Source organism: Impatiens glandulifera, chromosome 6, assembly GCF_907164915.1.
Source record: "Impatiens glandulifera chromosome 6, dImpGla2.1, whole genome shotgun sequence".
Lineage (NCBI taxonomy): Eukaryota > Viridiplantae > Streptophyta > Magnoliopsida > Ericales > Balsaminaceae > Impatiens > Impatiens glandulifera.
This window is the reverse complement of record NC_061867.1, coordinates 54,592,802-54,616,891: the sequence shown is the minus strand read 5'-3', so window position 1 is coordinate 54,616,891 and position 24,090 is coordinate 54,592,802. Positions and strand designations below refer to the sequence as shown.

General features: G+C 33.7%; 1 protein-coding gene across 1 annotated transcript; it reads left to right on the top strand.

Annotated features, from left to right (window-relative positions):
- The first annotated feature begins 1,584 nt into the window (after window positions 1–1,584).
- LOC124941215 (CCR4-NOT transcription complex subunit 1) lies at window positions 1,585–22,752 on the top strand. The gene is made up of 51 exons (XM_047481501.1): window positions 1,585–1,778; window positions 2,299–2,596; window positions 2,720–2,948; window positions 3,035–3,374; window positions 3,452–3,565; window positions 3,650–3,778; window positions 3,860–4,051; window positions 4,130–4,324; window positions 5,203–5,340; window positions 5,410–5,529; window positions 5,640–5,893; window positions 6,651–6,754; window positions 7,577–7,671; window positions 7,751–7,981; window positions 9,039–9,245; window positions 9,356–9,431; window positions 9,740–9,807; window positions 10,324–10,469; window positions 12,258–12,366; window positions 12,446–12,592; window positions 12,699–12,746; window positions 12,819–12,947; window positions 13,044–13,283; window positions 13,362–13,496; window positions 13,574–13,659; window positions 13,740–13,845; window positions 13,973–14,068; window positions 14,182–14,334; window positions 15,661–15,843; window positions 15,924–16,159; window positions 16,248–16,374; window positions 16,451–16,576; window positions 16,918–16,962; window positions 17,047–17,124; window positions 17,209–17,325; window positions 17,615–17,741; window positions 17,829–17,929; window positions 18,243–18,377; window positions 18,457–18,540; window positions 18,622–18,768; window positions 19,085–19,216; window positions 19,311–19,361; window positions 19,569–19,715; window positions 19,796–19,857; window positions 19,939–20,092; window positions 20,179–20,370; window positions 20,823–20,927; window positions 21,008–21,142; window positions 21,239–21,478; window positions 22,231–22,332; window positions 22,403–22,752. The coding sequence occupies exons 1-51, from the start codon at window positions 1,680–1,682 to the stop codon at window positions 22,550–22,552; spliced, it is 7,260 nt and encodes a 2,419-aa protein (XP_047337457.1). The 5' UTR covers window positions 1,585–1,679; the 3' UTR covers window positions 22,553–22,752.
- Window positions 22,753–24,090: the final 1,338 nt, after the last annotated feature.

The window sequence follows — 24,090 nt, the reverse complement described above, 5'->3', positions numbered from 1 at the left end:
AAATAATAATAATAATAAATCTAGTAAATATTAAAAAAATTAAAAAAATATGTTAACTAAATAAAAATATAAGAGTTAATATATAAGGATAACTCACATTTATGAAAGCATTACATATTAGGGATAAACTTGGAGAGTGGATAAAGATTTATCTGAACATTTTTTTTTGCTTTATTATTTTTATTATTTTGAATGCATTTAACATTTGTATTGAGCATAACAAAGAAAATATCTCACAACAACCATAACAAAACATCACAAGCCATACTAGGGCTTCAAAGGCCGATGAACGGGAAAGTCGATATTTGATGATTCAGTTGTTAGGTTTTTTTTTTTTTTTTTTTTTTTTTGAAATCTTTAATAAAACACAATATTGCTTCTTTTTTGATTATTTTATTTCAATGTGTTTAACTTATTAATTAACTAAGTCTTTTTTCGGTATTGATTATTTAAATAACCATAATAAAAAACATCTTATTATTTATTTTATCTTTTATTACCACTCAATATATTACCCAAAATATTAAATTACTATATATTTTAAGTTATAAATTTTTATTTTATTATTATATATCAATACTTTTAAATATTTTTAATTTTTTTCTTTTTATAAATCATTATTTTTTAAATAACAGGTTATTTGAATAACCGAATAACAACTGACCTTAAATTTTGTACATTGTACTAACTAAATTGTAAGTATTGTGTAAGATATTGTTTATAAATCAAATAATTATTTATCCGACTAATTTATAGGAACTATGTGTGTAAACTTTTTCATTTTACAAAAAAAAAATTATAACAAAATAGGTAAAAATAATTAATGTAATCAATTTTTTTACTCATTTGTCAATCAAAAATATTTATCTAATTCAATAACATATTTCATATAAAATGAAAAATAATATCACTTCACTTATATTTTTTCAATTAAAAAAAATATTGTGATTGTGATAATAATTGTGACAAAATATTAATTTTAATAATTTAAAATTTTAAAATTTTAAAATATAATATTTTATTTTATTAACCCATTGAACTATTTTTTTAAATTTTTTTTATGTTCCATTATTCTTGTAAAAAGTCATAAATTTAATTGACACAAGTTGATTTGAGACTATAAATATTTATAAATCAAAAAATTGGTTAAAACAATGTTTCAGTAAATATAATTTTATTTGAGATCAGTTATTAAAAACCAGGTGATGTGGTAACCCAATTTAATCGGTAAAAAAATAAAATAATTTATCTCTTTTCTCTCCTATTTTTTTTATTCAAGATGAGTTATTAAAAGTCAGATGATGTGGTAACCCAATTTAATCGGTAAAAAAATAAAATAATTTATCTCTTCTCTCCCCCACTTTTCTTTTTTCCTGTAATGTCGCGTCATTTTCTCTTTTATCATATTCTTGTTTATTATATGATATTATAATCATACAAGTTTATTTATATGTTTAATGAAAATACATTTTTTTTTTATTACAAAATAAATAAAAAAGAGTTAAATATAAATAAAAACTTTATAAAAAAGAAAAGAAAAAGAATTTAGTATAAGTGAGGGTTGTCTGAGTTCTTCCAATCGCTCGCTTCATCTTTGCTAATTTGATTTCTCTCTCTCTTTGTCGTCTGTGTGTTCTTCTTCCGACCTTAACCCTAGAAACTCGCTTATTTCGTCAATCATGCCGGGATTACCACCGGCCTTAGCTGGTCAGATTCGATATCTGCTGCTGAGTTTGAATGGATCGAACTCCGACGCCGTCTTTCAAGATCTCCTTCAGGTCACACTGTTAAAACTTCATATTACTTTATACAGGATATGATTATCTTTAATTAGGTCTTATTATTGATAAACGAGCTGAACTGATTAACTTCGTTACATGATAGACTATGCAACCCTAAATTGTTATCATTTAGTGTTTTCGACTCTGATTTTGCTAGTTTCAGGACTAATGTGGACAAGTGAACGAACATGATCAGTTTATACTATACTTTTGGTTTATTTGGTTTAGGATCATGATTATAGGCTTCACTTTGATGCACGTGTTTTACGGAAATGAAGGGTTTTTGTTGTACTAGAAACATTTCCCATGTACTTGATCGATATATTTCACAAGCTTTTGCAAATAAGGCTTGCATCTTGTAGGCTTATGTCTGAAAGCTTGCTTGTGGATATAACTTCTAAGTGGATTATGAAGATTTGATAGCTTAAACAGTTCTTTTATCTACTGCTATGATGTGATTCGGTTATGCTGTTGTTTTTTTTTGTCTCATTTTACTGATTTGTTCTGTATTTTGCAGTATGTTGAGTATGGAACGGAGGGAGGTGTACTGGTCCTTATGTCGTTCCTGCAGTATCTAAATATTTATGAAAAAGTGTTGAAAAAAGAACCATTGGATCCAGTGTTCTGTTCAATTTTTAAGCATATCTTAGATAAGCCAAATTTCAGTACAATATTGTGTACTTCACTAAGAGGTGAAGTGATTAATGAAGATTTTCTTGAGAATTTAACCAAGGCAATAGGGTTGTCAACATCAGAGAAAATTGGAGTTGGTCTTGCTTTGTCTGATTCAGGAAATCTAGATCATCGACTAAGTGGTAAGTGTATAAAAATCTCAGGTTGATGATAACACATGTTGGATATTTATAATGTCACTGTTGCTGTATTTTTCTTTATTTTGAGGGATTATTGACTGTTAGAGTTGATTTTCCACTGTGCAGGAAATAACTTATGCATTGCACAGATTGGAGAGTTATGTGCAGAGAATATGTCTCTTGGTTCAGCTGAGCAGATCCAGAGCATCTTTATGTTCCTTCAACGATCTGAGGGCCTTTCCAAGCATTTAGACTCTTTTATGCAGTTGCTGTCTCTGATGCAGTTCAAGGAAGATGACCAATTTATTTTGACTCCTTTAATGCCACGTGAATTGCCAAAGGGAAAGTTCTCAAGGTATCTATTTGCGTCTTTTGGATCTTTGTATGTTGATTTATATAAATTGGTTAAGATTCTTAGTTGATCTTCCTGGCTGCCTTCAGGAATTTGGATTTGTTTGATGAAGATCATGAAAATGATTTTGACACTCTTTTAGCTGAAATGGAGAAGGAGATGAGCATGTCTGATATCATGAAGGAATTGGGCTATGGGTGCACCGTTAGTGTGTCACAGTGCAAGGAGATGCTGTCTTTGTTCCTACCTTTGACCGAAGTTACTGTCTCCAGAATACTTGGCACAATCATCTGCACAAATACTGGACTTGATGACCATCAAAATACATTTCCTACATTTTGTTCAGCACTTGGCAGTACAACATCATCTGATCAGACAGTGTTGAACTCGTGGAATATTGATGTTTTGATTGATTCAATCCAGCAACTTGTAGGTTCAATGTTTATCTTGTATGTTATGCCTGTTTTAGGTTACCTTTTGTTATTGATTAAAAATGCTGACTGCAGGCTCCTAGAATCAGCTGGTCCGCAGTTATTGAAAACCTTGATCATGAAGGATTTTGCATTCCTAACGAGACAGCATTTTCCTTCTTCATGTCAATTTATAGGCGTGCATGTCAGGTTGGCCTTTTTCTTTTGTAAATTGTATTTGTACAGCTAAAATCTATTTCAAAATTTATCCTAGACTTGATATCAATTTTGCAGGACCCATTCCCACTCCATGCCATTTGTGGATCACTTTGGAGGAATACAGAGGGACAACTATCTTTCCTTAAGTATGCTGTGGTTTCTCCACATGAATTATTTACCTTTGCACATAGTGGGAGACAATTGGTAAATGATCCATCCTTTACACAAATCGCATTCTTTGATCATTTGCATCATATTTAATCAGATTTCCCTCTGTTATCTTAGGCATATGCAGATGCTTTCCAGGGGCACAAACTTCCTCTAGGACCTACAAATCATGCTTGGATATGTCTTGATCTGTTGCAAACTTTATGCCAACTAGCTGAAGTGGGACATGCTAATGCTGTTCGGTCAATTCTGAAGTTCCCTCTTGAACAATGCCCTGAAGTTTTACTTCTTGGCATGGCACACATAAATGTATCCCTTTTCATTATTGATATATTTTCTATTTCCTATTTTTGTGTTCTTTTAACTTATATTGCTTTCCATACGCAGACCACATACAATCTTATTCAGCATGAGGTGTCTTCTGCAGTGTTACCAGTGATACTTAATCATAGTGCAGGGGTTGGCATGGTTTTCCATCTGTGGCATGTCAATCCTTCCACTTTGTTGCGTGGATTTGTAGATGTTTACAGCATTAATCCAGACAACATGAGTAGAATTTTTGATATATGCCAGGAGCTAAAGGTAGGAATTAGTGTGTTTCATGCCCTTCCCCTATTATTTCATTCCTCTATAATTACATTTCTTGATATATCTTGGGTTTGATATTCGATGAAGAACTGATATGCGTCCATAAGGGTTTGCGTCTGAGCAGTGATGTTCAAGATGTGTTGTTCACTACATTTGGTCTATAGCTAATTATGGGCTCTTCTTATTTAACATTGAGGGTGATGATCTACCTTGCTTAGATTGACTGCTATTGATTACTAATTGTTGTTTGATAAAATGTTGCACGTGCTCCTTCTTGTAACTGTCTTGGGCCTCACTCGTATTGGGTTATCAAAATATATTCTCAAATAACCCACAATCTTGTCATCCATCCGCTCAACAATCACATCATTCAAATTATTAACCAAAATATATATTTTTCACTATATATTTATACCCTTCAAGTATTTTTTACCAAATAACCCACTTTTTTTATAACGAAAAGGGAACAAGGTTATTTTTGAATTATTCATTGATTATTCAAATAACCGGATTTCGAACGATCTCTTGGTGTCATATGATATGTCTCTTGTGGAAGCTGGTACCTTATAATCAATGTTTTATAGCTGCCTTACATTCCCGTAACAAAGAGACCCAGTGTATGATGTTTTACTGTGTATTCTGCAACCTCATATGAGCTATGTGCTTTAAGGTGTTACTATTGAGTCGGCTTTTAAAAAACTTCTGGGAGATTAGGTGTAATGTTGAATCATTTGTGAATACTATCATGAAACATATAATTGTTGTTGAGTTGTCCAAACTAGTTCTTCCTGCAGAATTTGCATGTTGGGCTGATCTTCTCTGAGATTAATGCATACTAATATTTGCAAGTACATTTCTTTGTTCAATCACAGATAATATCACTTGTGCTAGATATGGTTCCATTCTCTTTTGGTATCCGATTGGCTGCTCTTGCTTCTCGTAAAGATCTTCTTGATATGGAGAAATGGATCAAATCTAATGTAACCACATATACAGACCCTTTATTTGAGGTGAGGGTTACTGTTTATCTCCTTCTCCCTTGTCAGTCCTCAGAATAACAAATATATTATTGCTTCCAGGAATGCATAAGATTCATAAAGGAGCAGTTCAGCTCATATCAGGATGTATCTGCTGGAAACCCTCATCAGTCTGTTTCTCTTAGTAACCTTTACTCCGAGGCAGCTTCTACCATTTTCAAGGTATCACTTGTAAAATTTGATCTGCCTATTTATTACAAAGATGAACTCATATTTATGGACTGCAAAGAAGTCTCATTTTCACCACGGTCTCCTGATTGAATGTTTTGCAGGTCCTTCAAGATCAAGTACCGTTGAATGGCACGGACCTGCTAACCGAGGAAATTGAAATGTGGCTTACATCTTCTACACATTCTAGCTCACGCTTGAAGAACTCTGCACCCTCAGATTTTTCAACTGCGGATGGATTTGCAGACGACATTGAGATAGAGGCTAACTCTTATTTCCATCAAATGTTTTCTGGTCAATTGACCATTGAAGCAATGATCCAGATGCTGGCACGATTCAAAGAGTCTTCTGAGAAAAGGTGATCATTTTTCCTGAAACATTATTGTTATGATTCTTGGTCATGGCTGGGGGGTCCTAGCTTCCAACATTAAAAGAAAATTATTGTTATGATTATTTTTTTTGGGAAAAATTTGTTATGATTATTATTGTCTCATTTCGTGTATAGAATTGTTTGTTTCTTTTAGATCTCCTTTATTTGACATGTTATAGTAAGCTGGATTCTCACCACATGTTATTTTCTTTTATATTCTACCAGTTTGGTTCTTATATCCAATTAAATACAAGGCATATATTTTGGCTACCTTATCATGATTTCTAAAATTTAGATTCTCATCGTAGTAAAACTTTCGTTACTTTTGCTTACATATTTTTGCCTTGTCTATTGTGAGTGGATTTTTTAAAATAATTTATCTCTTGTTTCCTATCCATCAAGTTTTAGTAATATGAAAGTTCTTTGGCTATTCTTATGCCAAACCTTCTCATGGTATTGTCTTGCTCTTAACAAGCTATCCAAATTACTGCCTTTTTGGGCATTGCATTATCTTATTAAAAAACATTTTCAGGATTCATTTTCTTCTGAAAGAGTTTTTTCTTCTCTGTTGTTGTTGTTCCATCTTACAAGGGTTTATGTAGACAACACTTTACAAATTTGATCTTTAAGGTTGAAAGCTTTCCTTTGAAGTTGTTCTTTCTGCTGTTAGAGTCTTATGACTAGTGTTTTGCTTTGAACTGTTGACCTACTACAACTACTGATATGGCATATTAATGTTTGACAGGGAGCAATCAATTTTTGATTGCATGATTGGCAATCTATTTGAAGAATACAAATTTTTTCCAAAGTACCCTGATAGACAACTCAAAATTGCTGCAGTCCTCTTTGGTAAACCTAATCTAATTTCTTAGATTACATATTTACTTCTAACCATAGCTTTGACGTGGATTGTACTTGTGATACTTTCAACTATTTCTAATTGTGGGTTTGAGTCTTTACCACGGACTATTTAAAAAAGAAACTAGTTCTAATTGTGTCCTGTCAAAATATCTGCATGACTGCCCCCTCGTTGTAGAATTGAAGTTTGGGTATTAAAATTTATAATTTATAGTATATAGAATAGTGGTGGTTCTTTCATCCAGGTTTGCTTGGATGCACACTTAAATTGTCTTACACTCTTATATGCCAACTGTCTTTATTTCATTGTCAGTTTTGACCCTTTTTTTTTATTTGTGGATTATCTGAATACCTCTATTGTTTATTTTGAGCTGCCAGTTCGAAGGTTTATTGTATGAATGTGCTTATAAGTCAACAGGAGCACTTGTAGTGTTTGTTTTTTGTGGTAACTTAATTTTTATATACCTTGCTTTATGTCACAGAAAATCCAAGGCAACTTTAGAGCTCAAACTAACCGTATTGTAACATATTATATTTGCATAATTTTTGGCTGAATGTTTTGTGATAGTATTATTTTTGCATTGATATCCAGTTGATTATTACGTTCCTCCTTATTCCTACTGGTGTAGCTGTTAGTGGATATTCAGTCTAGCACACATCAACCTTGATATTATTTGCTAATTGTTAATTTTATCTGGATTTACTATTTTTTCTTCTCTTCAATGCTTACTTGAGAATACATTTTGAGAAACTGAAGTCTTCTGTTATTATGTTTTCTGAAAAGTCTATGTCTGGTTCTGCTTTATTTTCCAGGTTCTCTCATCAAACATCAGCTTGTATCTCATCTCACACTTGGCATAGCGCTCCGTGCTGTTTTGGATGCATTGCGTAAACCTGGTGAATCAAAAGTTAGTATATTGTGATGTAGTAAATGATTTGTTCCTCAAGTAAAACATGTCATTACGGTCTGTTCTTCTTTCCTTGCAGATGTGTATTTTTGGAACCAAAGCTTTGGAACAGTTTGTAGATCGTTTAATTGAGTGGCCTCAGTATTGCAATCATATTTTACAAATTTCTCATCTGCGTGCTAGTCATTCTGAGCTTGTTGCATTTATTGAAAGAGCACTTGCTAGGATTTCTTCTGGCAATGCAGACTCTGGAGGAGTGAATGCATCTGATCAACATGGTTCTTTTCATTCAACTGCCGCCACTGCAGAGGTGAATATTTGTTTATGGGTTTATGAGTACCCTGTTGTCATCCAGGGATTAATAATTTTTAGTATGTATTATCAGTGGAAGGAAAGAATTTTGACTATGGATAATTAGTTAAGGATGTGGAAAACCTCTTTTGGCAATTGATTCCAAATAGTTCAGACAGTTCTGTGCCTACCATCTTCCTGAAAAAAATAGCTCATGTGATATTTGAGTAGATTTGTATATCTAAGGTTATTTCTTACATTTTTAAGTTTTATTGGATTAGCTGCACTGTTTATGTGCTTCTATTTTAGGGATTGAAGGTTCAAACTTTGTCGAGGATGTGTTGCTCATTGAGTCTATTTTATAATAAGTGACTAGAATAATGAATTTCTAGTGGTCACATTTTGGGTTTGTAGTAGTCTTACTATGACAGTTTTTTTAAGACGGTTGCGCCTTTCCCTGTATTTTTTTTTTGAAAATCCTCTTCAGTCTTCATTATAGCAATTCCAACAAATTTCTTCTTAGATCTAGGCCACCCATAAAACTTCTTCATTCTTTATGGTGGCTAGATATTGGCAGGTGTTGCTTATCATGGCTAGGTAATTTCCACAGTTTTCATGAACTCGCAATAACTTAGAATAGTGGCCATTTGCAGAGTTGGTCAGAGCATTTTATTTGTATCACATTTTATGTAAGAAAGTGTAAAATCACGTACTTTAAAGTCGGTATAATTGATCTTTTGATATAACTAATGCGTACTTACAAGTTTAGTCTTAGAATCATATGGCCTTTTGATATAACTCATGTGTACTTTCAAGTTTAGTCCTAAAATCATATGGTCTTTGTACCAGGTTAGAGGACTAATTGCCACAATACATTTACTTACAAAATTACTTCTACAGCTTTCACATACTTATCCTTGCACTTGCAATATGGAGCGTCAATATTTCCCTCTCTAAACTGTAGTAGCTATAGCATTAATCTCTCTAGATTTGTGAATGTTTTGGGATCACCGTCTGATTTTTACTTTTCTTGGTTATTTTGATATTTAGGCTGATTTTGTTTTTAACACTTTCAGATGCCAAGTTCGTCTTTCCGATTAATTGGATCTGCAAGCACACAATCTTCATTGCAAATCTCTTCTGCCCTGCAACTTCAACAAAGAGATATAATCCCTCTCGAAGAGAGTCAAAAACTTTCCCTGGCTTCCTCGAATTTTAAGTCTCTCATACCTCCTCCTGGCCAACCTTCACCTTTGCCTCCCAGTGATGCTACCACTCAGAAGGTATGAGCTTGTTCCAACATATGCTATTTCAAATTATTCCATAACTTTTTGGATGTAAATTATGATACCTTCTAATTTATATTTTCTTGTTGTTTTCTTTGCAATTACAGAATACAACTACTGCTGCCACTATAGTGCCTTCATCAGTTGGATTTACACGTCCCTCTCGAGCAATTGCCTCAGCAAGTAATTTTCTCTCATGGTTTAATTTATCTTCATGTTCTTACATAGATGAATGTTTGAAGTAGATTCTCGGTTGAATTGGCCCCAGAGAAATGTAGCCCCTAATTTTTCCTTCACGGGTATATGTTTTGATTATGGTTTAAAACTTGTTCTGTATGAAATCACCACATGGTAGTCTTAAATTAAGTGGGTCGTTTATTGGGCTCTTTATTCTAAATTGTTGTGTCGATACTTTCACAGCTCTTTTTTTTTTCAAATCGAAGTCTCATGTGTCCTATTTCTCTGACATTTTTTGGGATTTGTTTCTACAGGATTTGGATCTGCCTTGAACATTGAAACGCTTGTTGCTGCAGCAGAGAGAAGGGAAACTCCTTTAGAGGTTTGATTCAGTTTTAGGGCGTGATGCACATATCCATTTATCTTTTTGTCTTCTTCAGAAAATCTACAAATGTCATTAACTGATTTATAATCGTCAAGTGCAGTATATTGTGTCAGCTATGTCATCTTTTTCCATTTATCATAATGTTTTCATCTTCAAATTAAGCTAACAAAAATAAGTGCTGTATTGTCCATCCACTTGTCTGTTCTATCTGTTAAACAGTCTGAGGGATTTATCCTTCTAGAACATTGACCTGTCTATGTACATCATTACAATCTTAAAAAGAGTTTATGGAAAGGTGTTAACAATAATCTAGGGAAGTTGCTTTCATGTCTGCGTGACGAACTGACAGTTATCAGTAATGTGGGAAATTAACTAGAAGGCAAGGTTATCACGATATTAGCATGTTTACCTCATTATCTTCTGTTAATTATCATCTCTGTTGTGAGAAATTTGTTTACTTCTTTAGGTATTTGTCTTCTGTTGGTTTAATAATTTCAAGTTTTTTTTCTACAGGCTCCAGCATCAGAAGTTCAGGATAAAATTTCATTTATTATCAATAATTTGTCTGTAGCAAATTTTGAATCAAAAGCGAAGGAGTTTACTGAATTTTTGAAAGATCAATATTATCCTTGGTTTGCCCAATACATGGTTATGAAGAGGTGAGAATGCACCTATGAATAATCGATTCTTTTGTTTATGAATTTCTTCTTCATGCATAAACATAAATGCATCATCATCTCACTTTTTCCAAAAAAATAAATGCATCATCATCTATTGTAATAACTTTAAGATTAGGGATTCTGATGAAGGCCTGGAAGACCTTAGACAAGGAATCTGATGATGAAAAGAGATTATTATAATGTTTAAAGAAACTGGATCAACACCTTTTTGCTGAGTAGATGTCCTAATACTACTTTTAGATTATATATATGCATAAAGGTAGGTTAGTTTTCATGGAGATAAAATTATGGTTGATTTTGAATGCAATAATTACTGATAGGTCTAATGTTGAAAATCTTAAGTCATGCAATCAAGTTGATTCTATTTTAAAGATTAATTAAGAAATCATGCAAGGAGGTGTCATATAGCAGTTTAGTATTTTGTGTTTTGCATGGTTTTATGGAAGGGTTGATATTACCTGGAAAAGTGATGAAATATCATTAGGAATGAACTAGTGCAAAAATTGTGAAACAGCCTGTATCAGTTAAATAAATTGGAATTCTTTGCTATTATTTTTATTTGAAGAATAATTGGAAAATAAGACAGCAAGTGCAAAATGAATAATAACCAAATGTTTTTTTTGCACTTTTCATAAATGAATTGGAGTATTTTAGTATTGAGAAATGTCATTTCATATCAATATGGAGATGGTTTTTGATTTGTTGAAGTTTCCACAAACAGTTCTATTGCAAACAAGATAATTTTCAGTTCTCACTAAGTTTATGAATGTAGGTAAAAGATTAAATATTTAACAAGCATTCAAATTGAATTTAAGTTGATGATCTCTTACAACTCAGATTTTAGGTAGTAATAAAGACCTAATCGCTTAGTTTAGAGCTCAGGAATGGGTTCCAGTAGGACACTGTTTCCATTGTGTCTTGAGTTGGTAAAGGCTGAGTATGATGCATATGGAAGCTAGTTAAGGACGGAAGATGTAGAATAGAAGTGCAAACATTAAGCTTATGGAGATTTTGTGAACATTGTTGTAGAAGTAGTAGAAGGGATTTACTGAGAGTTTACCTAGCTTTGTTTTAGAATCGTATCATTATACATTGACATTGAAGTGAAAATATTTATAAAAAATGGCCACTGTTTCCATTGTTGCGGTGAGCTGGTAAAGTCTGACTATGATAAATATGGAAACTGGTTATGGACTGAAGCTGTAGAATAGAAGTGCAAATATTTAAGGCTATGGAGATTTTGTGAACATTGTAGTAGAAGTAGTTGAAGAGGTTTGCTGATAGTGTACCTGCTTTGTGTTAGAATCATATACATTGAAGTGAAAGTATTTATAGAGAAATTTAAGTTGCAAGTCCAGTAAAACCTAAGCCACTTAGGAGGGGTTTTAGAATCATATACGTTGTGACAGACTTTTCCATTTCCTGGATCTGCTATTGTGAAATGGTGTGAACAAATTAGCTCAGAGAACAAGTTCAGAACTGGCCTGAGTTTTGTCCAATGCTTTACCAATTGGAAATAAAAAGTTTTTGTACAACTACACCATTTTGTTTATTTCAATTTAGTCGAGGTGCACGCAGCTAGCCTAGCCTGAACATTCTGGTGTTACAAAATATTGTGGAAGGGTAAAAGGAGTCCACAGTTAGGATCGAAGACATTCATTCAATTGTAGCAATCATGGATAATTGAGTGGACTTTTTGTTTGAACATAAGGCAGTCAATTATTGCTTTGGTATATTAGCTTTATTTTCTGTTGAATATCTTTGTAGGGCAAGTATCGAGCCCAATTTTCATGACTTGTACTTAAAGTTCCTGGAGAAAGTGAGCTCACCCTCTTTGAACAAAGAGATTCTTCAGGCTACATATGAAAACTGCAAGGTCTGTTCTATAAATTTATCATAAAGTACCTTGGTCAGTTTTTATGAAGGTTGCATTTAACCTGAATGAGTTTTTTCAGGTTCTATTGGGCTCAGAACTTATAAAATCCAGTTCGGAAGAGCGATCCTTATTAAAGAATCTTGGAAGTTGGCTTGGAAAATTCACAATTGGAAGGAATAAGGCCCTGAGGGCATGCCATATTGATCCAAAGTCTTTGATCATTGAGGTAATTCTTTCATTTATCTATTTATATTAAACTCATTGACATATGATTTAATTAAATTTAAATCTCTATTTTCTTTTGGTTATCTTAATTTGCCGTTCTTATGCAGGCATATGAGAAAGGTTTGATGATTGCAGTTATACCATTCACCTCCAAGGTCTGTTTAAATGAAGTTTTGAATTTACAGTTCTAGATAGTGCAGCATATAATTCTTCTTCTCTTGTTGCAGGTTCTTGAACCATGTCAAAACAGTGCAGCCTATCAGCCCCCCAATCCATATACTATGGGTATTCTTAAGTTACTTGCTGAGATTTATGCTATGCCTAATCTGAAAATGAATCTGAAGTTTGACATTGAGGTATCTATTTCATAATTTAGTGTTTGTTTGTCTTTGTGTGTCCTGCTTTTGTGACATGTGTGTCTAGCTATTTGTTAATGTGTTTTTCCATTTAAGGTGTTGTTCAAGAATCTTAGTGTGGATCTGAAGGGGGTGACTCCTACCTCTCTTCTCAAGGACATAGTTAGGCAAATTGAGGGGAATCCTGACTTCTCTACCAAAGATGTTGTAGCTCCACCACAATCGATTGTGAGTGAAGTCAAATCTAATGCTGTCTCTGCCTTGAATCAAGTTGAGCTACCTCTTGAGGTAGCAACGCCAGCTCACCCTGGTGGGCACTCTCACATGCTATCTCAGGTTAGTGCTACTGTTTTCATTGCTAACTGGCATATTCTATTGCATTGCTTGCGATCTCATATTCACACTCCAATATAGTTTGCTGCTCCTCCCCTCCATCTTACTGCTGGTGCTTTGATCGAGGATGAAAAGATGGCAGCATTAGGTTTGTCTGATCAGCTGTCATCTGCTCAAGGACTAGTACCACGTCAATCATCATTTTCAGTTAATCAGGTATGATTATGTTGCTCACCCTCGTCTACTAGATTACTCTATCTGAGCCCTTCAATGAGAATGCTATATTTTTTCAGCTTTCTACGCCAGCATCTAATATTGAGCAGCAAGTCATCGTCAACCCAAAGCTTCATACCCTTGGACTTTATTTACATTTCCAGAGGTTTAAACTACTCCAGTTCTCTTTGCTGTCTCTGTAGAAATTATGAAGTTTGTGTTACAATTGTATGTTTGTTGTTATAGTGTTGTTCCGCTCGCTATGGATAGAGCTATAAAGGAGATAGTATCTGGTATCGTGCAGCGTAGTGTCTCCATAGCCACTCAGACAACCAAAGAACTTGTTCTTAAGGTTTCTTCATGCTCCTTACTGTTGTTTGCAAGTTTGTTGGAATTTATTTCATGCTATTTTACTGTTGTTTGCAAGTTTGTGGAATTTATTTCATGCTATTTTACTGACAAATAACAAATGTTTATAGGATTACGCAATGGAATATGATGAAAATAGAATACGTAGTGCAGCTCATCTAATGGTTGCTAGTCTTGCTGGCAGTTTAGCTCATGTGACCTGCAAGGTTTGTCTAGAGATATGTTTTTACCTTCTTGTCTGATTAGATTATTATATGACTTTACTTTGAATTTCAAAGTTTCTGCCTCCCAACTGATTTCATTCTGTATCTTGCAATAGGAGCCTCTACGTGGTTCAATATCAAGTCAGCTGAGGAGTACACTTCAGGGTTCAAGTATCGGAAATGAACTTCTTGAGCAAGCTGTACAGCTTGTTACTAATGATAATCTCGACCTTGGATGTGCTTTGATCGAACAGGCAGCCACAGAGAAGGTTGCAACCGTTTCCTTTCTTATATGAGTATTTATGCTTATGGTTTTGTGTTCTATATTTAAATTGATTCTGAACTGCAGCCTGTATATATGACCACACATGACATTTTACATAATAAAAATATGTTAAAAAAATGAATTCAGCAATATTCAGAAGCAACAATTAGTAAAGTTCTGCCTTCTTTTGACTGAAAATCACATGCTCGTAATTCTCTGTTTCCTTACCAACCCAGTATATTCCCTCGCTAGCATAGAAACATCAAGGAATAAACTTTATTAGATATGTCTATGTTCACATAAATAAATTATCATTTCTCCAGATAGTTCGTTCTTGAGTTGATGTTGGTCCAAATATTAACTTTTCTTCTTCAAGACATTTTCTCCTCTCAAAGCCACTGTTTTTTTCATTACCTAATAACGTCAAATAGGTTAATCCCATACCTTATGACCATCACTGGAGATCTAATTGACAACCTACAATAAGGATCAATGAAGTAAACGATTCTGGGGAGTAGCTAGGAAGAGGGAGACTTTATGAATAGCTTTCATGGGTAAAATGTGATTTAAGCAGTAGACCACTGATGGCAAGGCATAATTCTTCACAGCAGTTCCTTCCAGACTTTAAAATGTGTCAACTATTAAACCTTGACTTGACCCAATTCATGTGAACATATCCTATATGACTAATGCAGGCAGTACTGACAATAATTGGACAGAAACTGGGCTTAAAATTGTAAGAACATCCTAATAAGTTGACAGAAAATGATTGCACCATTTCATGTATGGTTTGGTCATTTATTGGGTTTTTGTTTTTTTAACATAATGCAATTACTGTTGATCGTTTTGGAAAAAAAAAAACTGGCATAAAGGAGAAAATATTCATGAGAAGTGGCCAAAGTATAGTCATTTTATGGGTAATTAGGTTAAGTGATTTTTTTTATTTTACATTCTTGTACATAAGAGAAGTGTTCACCAAAAAAAGGACAAACATGCTTATATCAATTGGTACTGGGGTGCTTCTCTCTAACCCTATGAGAATGTTTGTGGTTGAATGGCTGTTTGTTTGCTAGAGTTATACTGATAGAAATATTTACATTAAGCAATATGGATTTTCCAATATGAAACTGTCTTTAACAAGATGCTTAAATCAATTTAAGTCCACTGGAGGATTATGGTTACTATGTTTTGTGATACCTGTTTTTTGCAACTTTGAAAATATACTTATATTCAGTTATGTAGCCTTTCCTACATGTTGGTCATAAACTTATCGATAAGGTCTGCTAAATTATCTTTTTTTTTGTTGGCGATGGTTTCTTCTCTTTTATAGGCAATTCAAACCATTGATGGGGAAATAGCTCAACAGCTTTCTATTAGAAGGAAGCATAGAGATGGTGTTGGTCCTGCATTTTATGATTCTGGTCTTTATACTCAAGGTCATACAGGTGGTTTGCCTGAAGCTCTCCGCCCTAAACCTGGCCGCTTGTCCCATTCTCAACAGCGGGTTTATGAGGTGACCCTAAAACTATCACTTTCTCCATATCACGGCTCTTGTTTATGCTGCTTAGTAAGTATATATATTTTTACCAATAGGACTTTGTGAAGCTACCGTGGCAGAACCAGTCATCCCATAACTCTAATACCCTACCAGTTGGTTCTTCAGCACCATCTAGCAGTGCTTCCATGTCCAAGTTATACAGTTCCGTATCAGGACAACTAAATCCAGGAATTTACTCATCTGGCCTGGGTAACTCTGGAGTTAGTTCACTTGTGCAGCCTCTAGATATTACCTCTGAGGAGATGGACTCCAGTGCAGTTCAGCTGCATAGGTTTGCTCCTAAATAATTATAGATCTTAATCTCACTTTGTGTTCCTCCTTTACCAATAGCGAATTCTGAACTTGTTAAATTTCGGCAGTGTTGCTAATATTGTATCCACCGATGGAGTTAATCAGAGTGATTTTGATGGTGATTCTGTCGTTGCTTCTTTCCCTTCAGCATCAGCTGCTGAATTGCATCCTATTGAACCTCCCATCATTGCGAAAGTAAAGATCAAATATGTTGCTTGACATGCTGCCATATATATTTTCTCTGTTTAATCTATAATCTGTTTTTTGACAGGACTCCGGAGCTCCTTTACAGATTTTGTCATCAACTACTGCATCTGACCGTGTTGTGAGCAGCTCCTCGGAACAGCTGTTGACTACTGGCGATGCATTGGAGAAGTACCAAATTATCTCAGAGAAGGTCTGAACATATATTCTTCCTTGTTATCACTGCGTTAGTTTTTCTGTCATCATTAATCAAAATTATATTTGCTTGGTTGTTTTTTCTTAATTTTAATGCCAGTGACAATCTAACATTATATCTTTATGGGTGAAAACTGCATACACCATATATAGAGTAGATATAACTTGATGAATGTCGCCCATATTTGTGTTAAATTTTTAGTACTTATGGGTTGAGCGGCGTAGGTGTTTTGAGTGTCCTTCGTTCTACCTAAGAATACTATATTTGGATTTATCTGTTATATATTTTACATCTTTGTATGTACATTGAGCAATAAAGTTTCCTCAATATGTTTTCAGCTTGAAGATATGGTGGCTAATGATGCTACAGAAGCAGAAACTCAGGTTATTTGTGCTGAACATTTTCTAATATTTTTCCTGGACTCATGAATTCCATGGTATATGAAAATTCATTTTATATATTCTCAGGGTATAATTGGCGAGGTTCCTGGAATTATTCTCAGATGTGTTAGCCGAGATGAAGCTGCATTGGCTGTGGCGCAGAAGGTGTCATTTTCGTTTCTGAAGATATGATTATTTATAGATGTTAAACTTCTGGAATTCTTTGTTACATATCTTTCCATGCTACAGGTTTTCAAGGGTCTGTATGAAAATGCATCTAATAGTGCCCATGTTGCTGCTCATCTAGCCATTCTTGCTGCCATTCGTGATGTCAGCAAGCTTGTGGTTAAGGAGCTCACTAGTTGGGTATGTGCTTGTTATTCTTAATTCTGCTTCTGTGTTTTTGTTACTGCTGCAAGGTATCTGGCATGTTCTGATAAAAAAACACAAAATTTAAAAAACAAAATGATAATAACATCTATTATTTAAAATTTTATAAAATTTGATAAAAAAATGTAAATCAGTAGAAATAGGTACTTTTGTGTTGAAGACTTGTGAGATTGGTGTGTTCTAGAGTTATGGACTGGAAGAAGTATGTAGTCTCTGTAAAACTAGTGTTTTGGTGGAACTTGTTTTCATAAGTTCAGTTTTACAGGTGATATATTCTGACGAGGACAGGAAATTGAACAAGGACATAACTGTGGGACTTATTCGCAGCGAGCTACTGAACCTTGCGGAGTATAATCTCCATATGGCTAAGCTTCTTGATGCGGGAAGGAATAGTATGCAGATCTTTTCAATCAAACTTTTCTCCAATTGTTATGTTTATAAATAAATACTTATGGCCGACTCCCTGTGATAATGTGCAGAGGCCGCTACCGAATTTGCAATTTCTCTTATCCAGACACTGGTGCATAGTGATCCTAGAATTATTTCTGAACTTCATAACCTTGTTGATGCCTTGGCTAAGGTATGTTTTTATTATGTGTGAAACATAGGGCTCAGGGCCTTGTTTGATGTGGGTTATGTGGTATTAATTTTATATAACCTACTATCCAATTAATAATCTACTCATCAATCACGTCATTCAAATTATAAACCAAAATACCCTCTATTTAAAATTAATATTTATACCCCTCTTTTTAACCAAAAAACCTGATTTTCTTTGTAACCTATATCAAACAAGTTTATTTGAAAAGAATCACTTGGTTTTTCAAATAACCCTATATCAAACACGGGATAGATGTTGTTGCTGTTAGGTCTGATTAATCATCCGTTTGCAGCTTGCGGCCAGACCTGGATCTCCTGAATCTCTACAGCAGCTGGTTGAGGTAGCTAGAAACCCTTCTCCAAATGCTCCTGCTATTTCTGCCTTCGGAAAGGAGGACAATGGCAGACAGATGCCTAGAGATAAAAAGGTATCTAGAATTCCGTCTAGAAATTTTCTTCAAGGTGTTGTCCAAATGTATGTAATGCATAACTGATTATATCAATCAGGCACTAGTGCATATCGTAGCAAACAGAGAAGATTACAGTGTTACAGAATTGTCTGAACCCGACCCTGCTGGTTTTCGTGATCAGGTGATCCCTTATTTGCATCTTACTTCTTTAATAAACATTTGTTAGCTGCTTGCATTTTTATTTCTGACACTTTAATTGCAGGCTTCTATGTTCTTTGCTGAGTGGTACAAGATATGCGAGCTTCCGGTTGTAAATGACGCAGTATCTTCACATTATGTTTTGCAATTACATCAAAGTGGACTTCTTAAGGGAGATGACATGTCTGATCGATTTTTTCGCTGTCTCACGGTATGTTGATTGAGATTTATTATACTTTTAGGGTGCACTCGATAAAATTAAAGATTTTGTATGTAAATTGATTTAATAAAATGTGGAACAGTGTAGGCTCAGTAGTTAGAGTGTCACCTTCCTTGCTTCCTATGCAGAAGGTTTACCGAATTAAGTAAAAATATTTAGCTTAATTTGAGATTTTAATAATAGTTATCAATAAATTTAATTATAATAAGCACCTAATCATGTAGATTAAGTGATAAATTGTCTTAACAAGCACTACCTTAATTTCTGATATTAATGATCTTTTTTTTCTTTTTCAAAATTGATTCAGGAGATCTCGGTATCACATTGTTTATCTTCTTCTGAAACAATGAGCTCTGCTCCACTGCAATCCCAGCAAGTCCAACCACTTTCGTTCCTTGCAATTGATATATATGCAAAACTCGTGTTCTCTATTCTTAAGGTTGGTGCATATGTCATTATGTCAGTTGTGTGCACAAGTTCAAGACCTTTTTGTTTTTCTAAGGCTAACTCATTCGCTTTCTGTAATTTTCTAGTTTTGCCCTGTGGACCAGGGATCAAATAATAAACTCTATCTTCTTCCAAAGGTATGTATCCTAAACCTGAAGCTCTTGTAGCATGGAGATGTAATTTATTTGGCTCTTTTTCTATCAAAAAATCCATTAATCATGAACTGGAAAATATTATGTTAAAATGAAATCACTTCCAATTTTACTTTCTACAACTTTCTAATGAGTCTGAAAAAATACTTGTTTTCAAATAGGCTCATTAAGTATGTTACTCCAATTTTACAGATCCTCTTAGTGACGGTGAGGATTATTCATAAGGATGCTGAGGAGAAGAAATCATCTTTCAATCCGAGACCATATTTTAGATTGTTTATCAATTGGCTGCTAGATTTAAGTTCAATGGAGCCTGTATTTGATGGTGCAAATCTTCAGGTGTGTTCTTTTTCTATTAACCTCTTATCCATTACTTTTATTAATTATTTTCAGTCTAAAGCTAAAGATTTCTCTTAAAGGTCTTGACTGCTTTTGCAAACACTTTCCATGCACTCCAACCCCTTAAAGTTCCTGGGTTCAGGTTTGTCAGTTATATTTGGAAACAGCAATTTAAGAGTGGATTATTTTTTTTGTCAAATTAATGGTCTTGTTTCTTTTTCAGTTTTGCATGGCTTGAACTTATCAGTCAGAGAAGCTTTTTGCCGAAGTTACTCACTGGAAATTCCCAGAAGGGGTGGCCTTACATGCAACGTTTGCTGGTTGATTTGTTTCAGTTCCTAGAGCCATTTCTAAGGACTGCCGAGCTTGGAGATCCGGTTTACCTCTTTTTCTTTCTTTTTGTTTAGGGGGTCAATTTGGTTGTGACAGCTGGTTTTAATGTTTTTTGATTTGTTTTATACAGGTACATGTTCTGTATAAAGGAACTTTGAGGGTATTGCTAGTTCTCCTCCATGATTACCCAGAATTTCTCTGCGATTATCACTTTAGCTTCTGTGATGTAATCCCTTCAAGCTGCATTCAAATGCGGAATATAATCTTAAGTGCATTTCCACGCAATATGAGGCTACCTGATCCTTCTACTCCAAACTTAAAGGTAGTTATACTTTCTGTTGCATTTTATCTTTTTGTTTTAGAAAAATATTTTAAGATCAAAAGCATGCCAATGACTGCAAATTAAGTGTTGAATGTTCACTGCTGAATGAGTTTAAGTACGTGAAAAATGAATGTTCGAGAAAACCAAATAAAATATCTAAAAGATGTAGAACTATTTTTTATTTATTTTTAGGAAGTTTGCATGATCCCCAATTCCTACTCCTTCCATTTAATAAAAGATGTAGAACTAATGTTGGAATGTACTTAAAAGATCATTTTACTTTGACACAAGTTGATTAATTTCTTGGGTTTAGGATGTCCTGGATTCTCTTATTAGATTACTGATTTAAGCCGAAATTGAATTGAATCTAAATATTTTACTGATTTGTAAGAAAGTTATAAAATTTGAATAAGATAAGTTGTGTTTATAATCCAATTGTCGTTTTTTGCCAGATTGATTTACTTGCAGAAATCAGTCAATCTCCCAGAATTCTTTCAGAAGTTGACGCCGCTCTTAAGGCAAAGCAAATGAAGTCCGAAGTAGATGAATATCTGAAGGTATCATCAACTTCACTTTCCAAACTTCTTCATCTGTTTGTTTGTTTTCCTTTTAATATTTTTTTGTCAAATCCTTACAGATAAGGCAACAAGGCTCCACATTTCTATCTGATCTAAAGCAGAAACTTCTTCTCCCTCCAAACGAAGCCCTTCGATCAGGGACCCGCTACAATATACCCCTTATCAATTCCCTTGTTCTTTATGTTGGCATGCAGGTATAAATAATTATACAATTTTTATATCCATCTATTTTTTCTTTTACGTTTTGATGCAACCCTTATGTCTGGTTCTCGTTTTTTTGGTGTGTGTAGGCTATACAACAGTTGCAGGCGAGGACTCCACCTCATACACAGGCAATACCTAGTAGTGCTCCTCTTGCAGTTTTCTTAGTTGGTGCTGCTTTAGACATATTCCAGATGTTGATGATGGATTTGGATACTGAAGGCAGATATTTATTTCTTAACGTCGTTGCTAACCAACTTCGATATCCCAACAATCACACCCATTACTTCTCCTTCATTCTTCTCTACTTGTTCAATGAATCAAACCAGGTAAATATTTATTATATAGGTTTTGAAACACTTTTATGTGAGGTATCTGATATAACCTTGAACTAGAATTAAGTTTAATATCTAGAATCAAAGAGTATATTTCATGAATCAAAGAGAATTGTACTGAGATGAGAAGAGAATAATTAATTGGGAAATATAGAACCCTAAATGTTAGGAAGAATACAATTGTGATAAGAGAGACAAGTGTTTTCAACTAATTCATTTCCTAGCTACTAATCTATTTATACTATTTATTTATAACCACTACTATCCCCTATTCAACCCTAGGGCATAAGACCTAATCCTTCCCCTTGTAACAATATTTCATTTGGAAACATAACTTTGGCCTTCTTCGGATTGGTTTGTGTTGGGGTTATGAAATAGTTGGTAACAATATCTCATTTGGATTACGATCACAATTGGAAACATAACTTTGGCCTTCTTCGGATTGGTTCGTGTTGGGGTTATGAAATAGTTGGTAACAATATCTCATTTGGATTACGATCACAATTGGAAACATAACTTTGGTCTTCTTCGGATTGGCTCGTGTTGGGTTATGAAAAAGTTGGTTATTTGGATAAAATGACTTAATGGGTATTTTGGTTGTCGATTTGATTGAAATGATTTGAATATTTGAGGATTATTCAAATAACTTAATCCGAAGATGAACAAAGTGTTTCTTAGGGTCTAATTCAAAACACTTGTTGTTTCGATTATTTGGCTAGGTTTTGATAAAATGTTTTGAAACGCAGGAAATTATTCAGGAGCAAATCACGAGAGTATTATTGGAACGTCTGATTGTTAACCGTCCACATCCATGGGGGCTTTTGATTACATTTATAGAGCTGATCAAGGTAATAATTATAATTGATCTGTTATTCTTGTTCAAAGTCAGGAAACATCTTAATATATTTTTTAAAACAGAATCCGCGATACAACTTTTGGAGTAAATCTTTCACGAGGTGTGCACCTGAGATTGAGAAACTTTTTGAATCGGTTTCTAGATCGTGTGGTGGTCCTAAACCCGTAGATGATAGTTTAGTTGCGAGTGGAATATCCGATCCAATGCATTAAGTTACAAAACTCTTGATTTATTTATATATATTTATATTGTACTGTAATGTAATGGTATTTATTATTTTAGAAAGATTTTTGCCAAATGTAAAAAACATGTAGTATTATTTATATTTACTACATTTGTTTTGTATCATTGCATAATGACTGGTACTTGCTTATTGACTGCATTATTGATGTTTAAATACACTTTCAGTATATTATTATTGACTACAAATTTTAAATGTTCTAGAATTTTTTATTAAATGTTATAGATTTTTCCTATGCTGGTTTCTCAATTTGATTTGAATTATGTTTGTTTTAAACTAAGTTCTCTTAAAATTTAATTGGATTTTCACAAAAAAGATGTTTTTGGAATTACTTGCAAATGTTTTATGATTTGAAATTAGGCTCTTTTTGTGTTCTTTTCTTGAGTTTTATTTTTGTTATAACTTATGCTTATTCAAGATTTTCAAGTCATAAAAACTTGTTTTTAAAATAATTTTGATTAATGAAATGATTCCATCTATAAAAAGTGAAGTTTGACATTCCAATGCAAACACAATAATGGAGTCTAATTAGTTTATAGCGATGAATAAATACATTCGTTATATATGTTCAATTCTTTGACTTTCTTCATTAAGAAAATTGCTGTAATTCGTTGCTAAATATTTAGATGGAAAAAGTGTTGAAATACCAATGTGGATAATATAATTTTGTAGTTATACTAGCTTGAAAATGTCTTTTATGGACATTTTTTAAATCTCTAGTAAAAAAAATAGATTAAAGTGGCAAACTATTTCTGCCTCACATCTAATCAAAATCTCCTTAAATAGATGACTCTTTATCGAAGAATAGATTAGAGAGTTGATATTTTTATCAATGTTTCGATTTCACTTGGAAACTGACGACAAATTTATATCTCCCGATTTTAAGACTAGCTACATTTACTTTGTGTTGATCCTAAAGATTCCATTAAAAATATCGTTTTTTTTGAAACAGGCGTAAATTTTTTTTTTTTATCAAGAATCTAATTTTTGGTTATGATGTTATCAATGGAAGAGTCTTTAACATCTAACATACTAAAAAATGATTTTATCTAACGAATTAATTAATCATAATTTTCTTCATTGTGACCAACATGTGGACTCATTTGCAGAATATCCTTTATTTTTAGTGGGATCATCAACATTTCATTTTTAGTGGGATCATCAACAAATGTTTAACTTTTGGGTGAAATGTATTATCTAGAGTTAGAGCCGAATTTTGGGTAAGATCAGCTAGACAGTCGCGTAGTATCCCCTCCCACAAGGGTATCCAAAATCAGAAAAATAAAAATTAATAACACCTAACCAGGTTTGATCATATTCTTCTTCTTCATTGTAACCTGTCGAAGAGCATGTTACTCTTCTGCCCAACAAAGGTCCCTGACTTTTGGTTCAAATGGATTAACTAGAGTCAGGACCGACCTTAGGGTAAGGTCAGTTATGCGGCCTCCTAGTGCACCGTTCACACAAGGCACCCAAAATCTGAAAAATAAAATTGATAGCACCAAACAA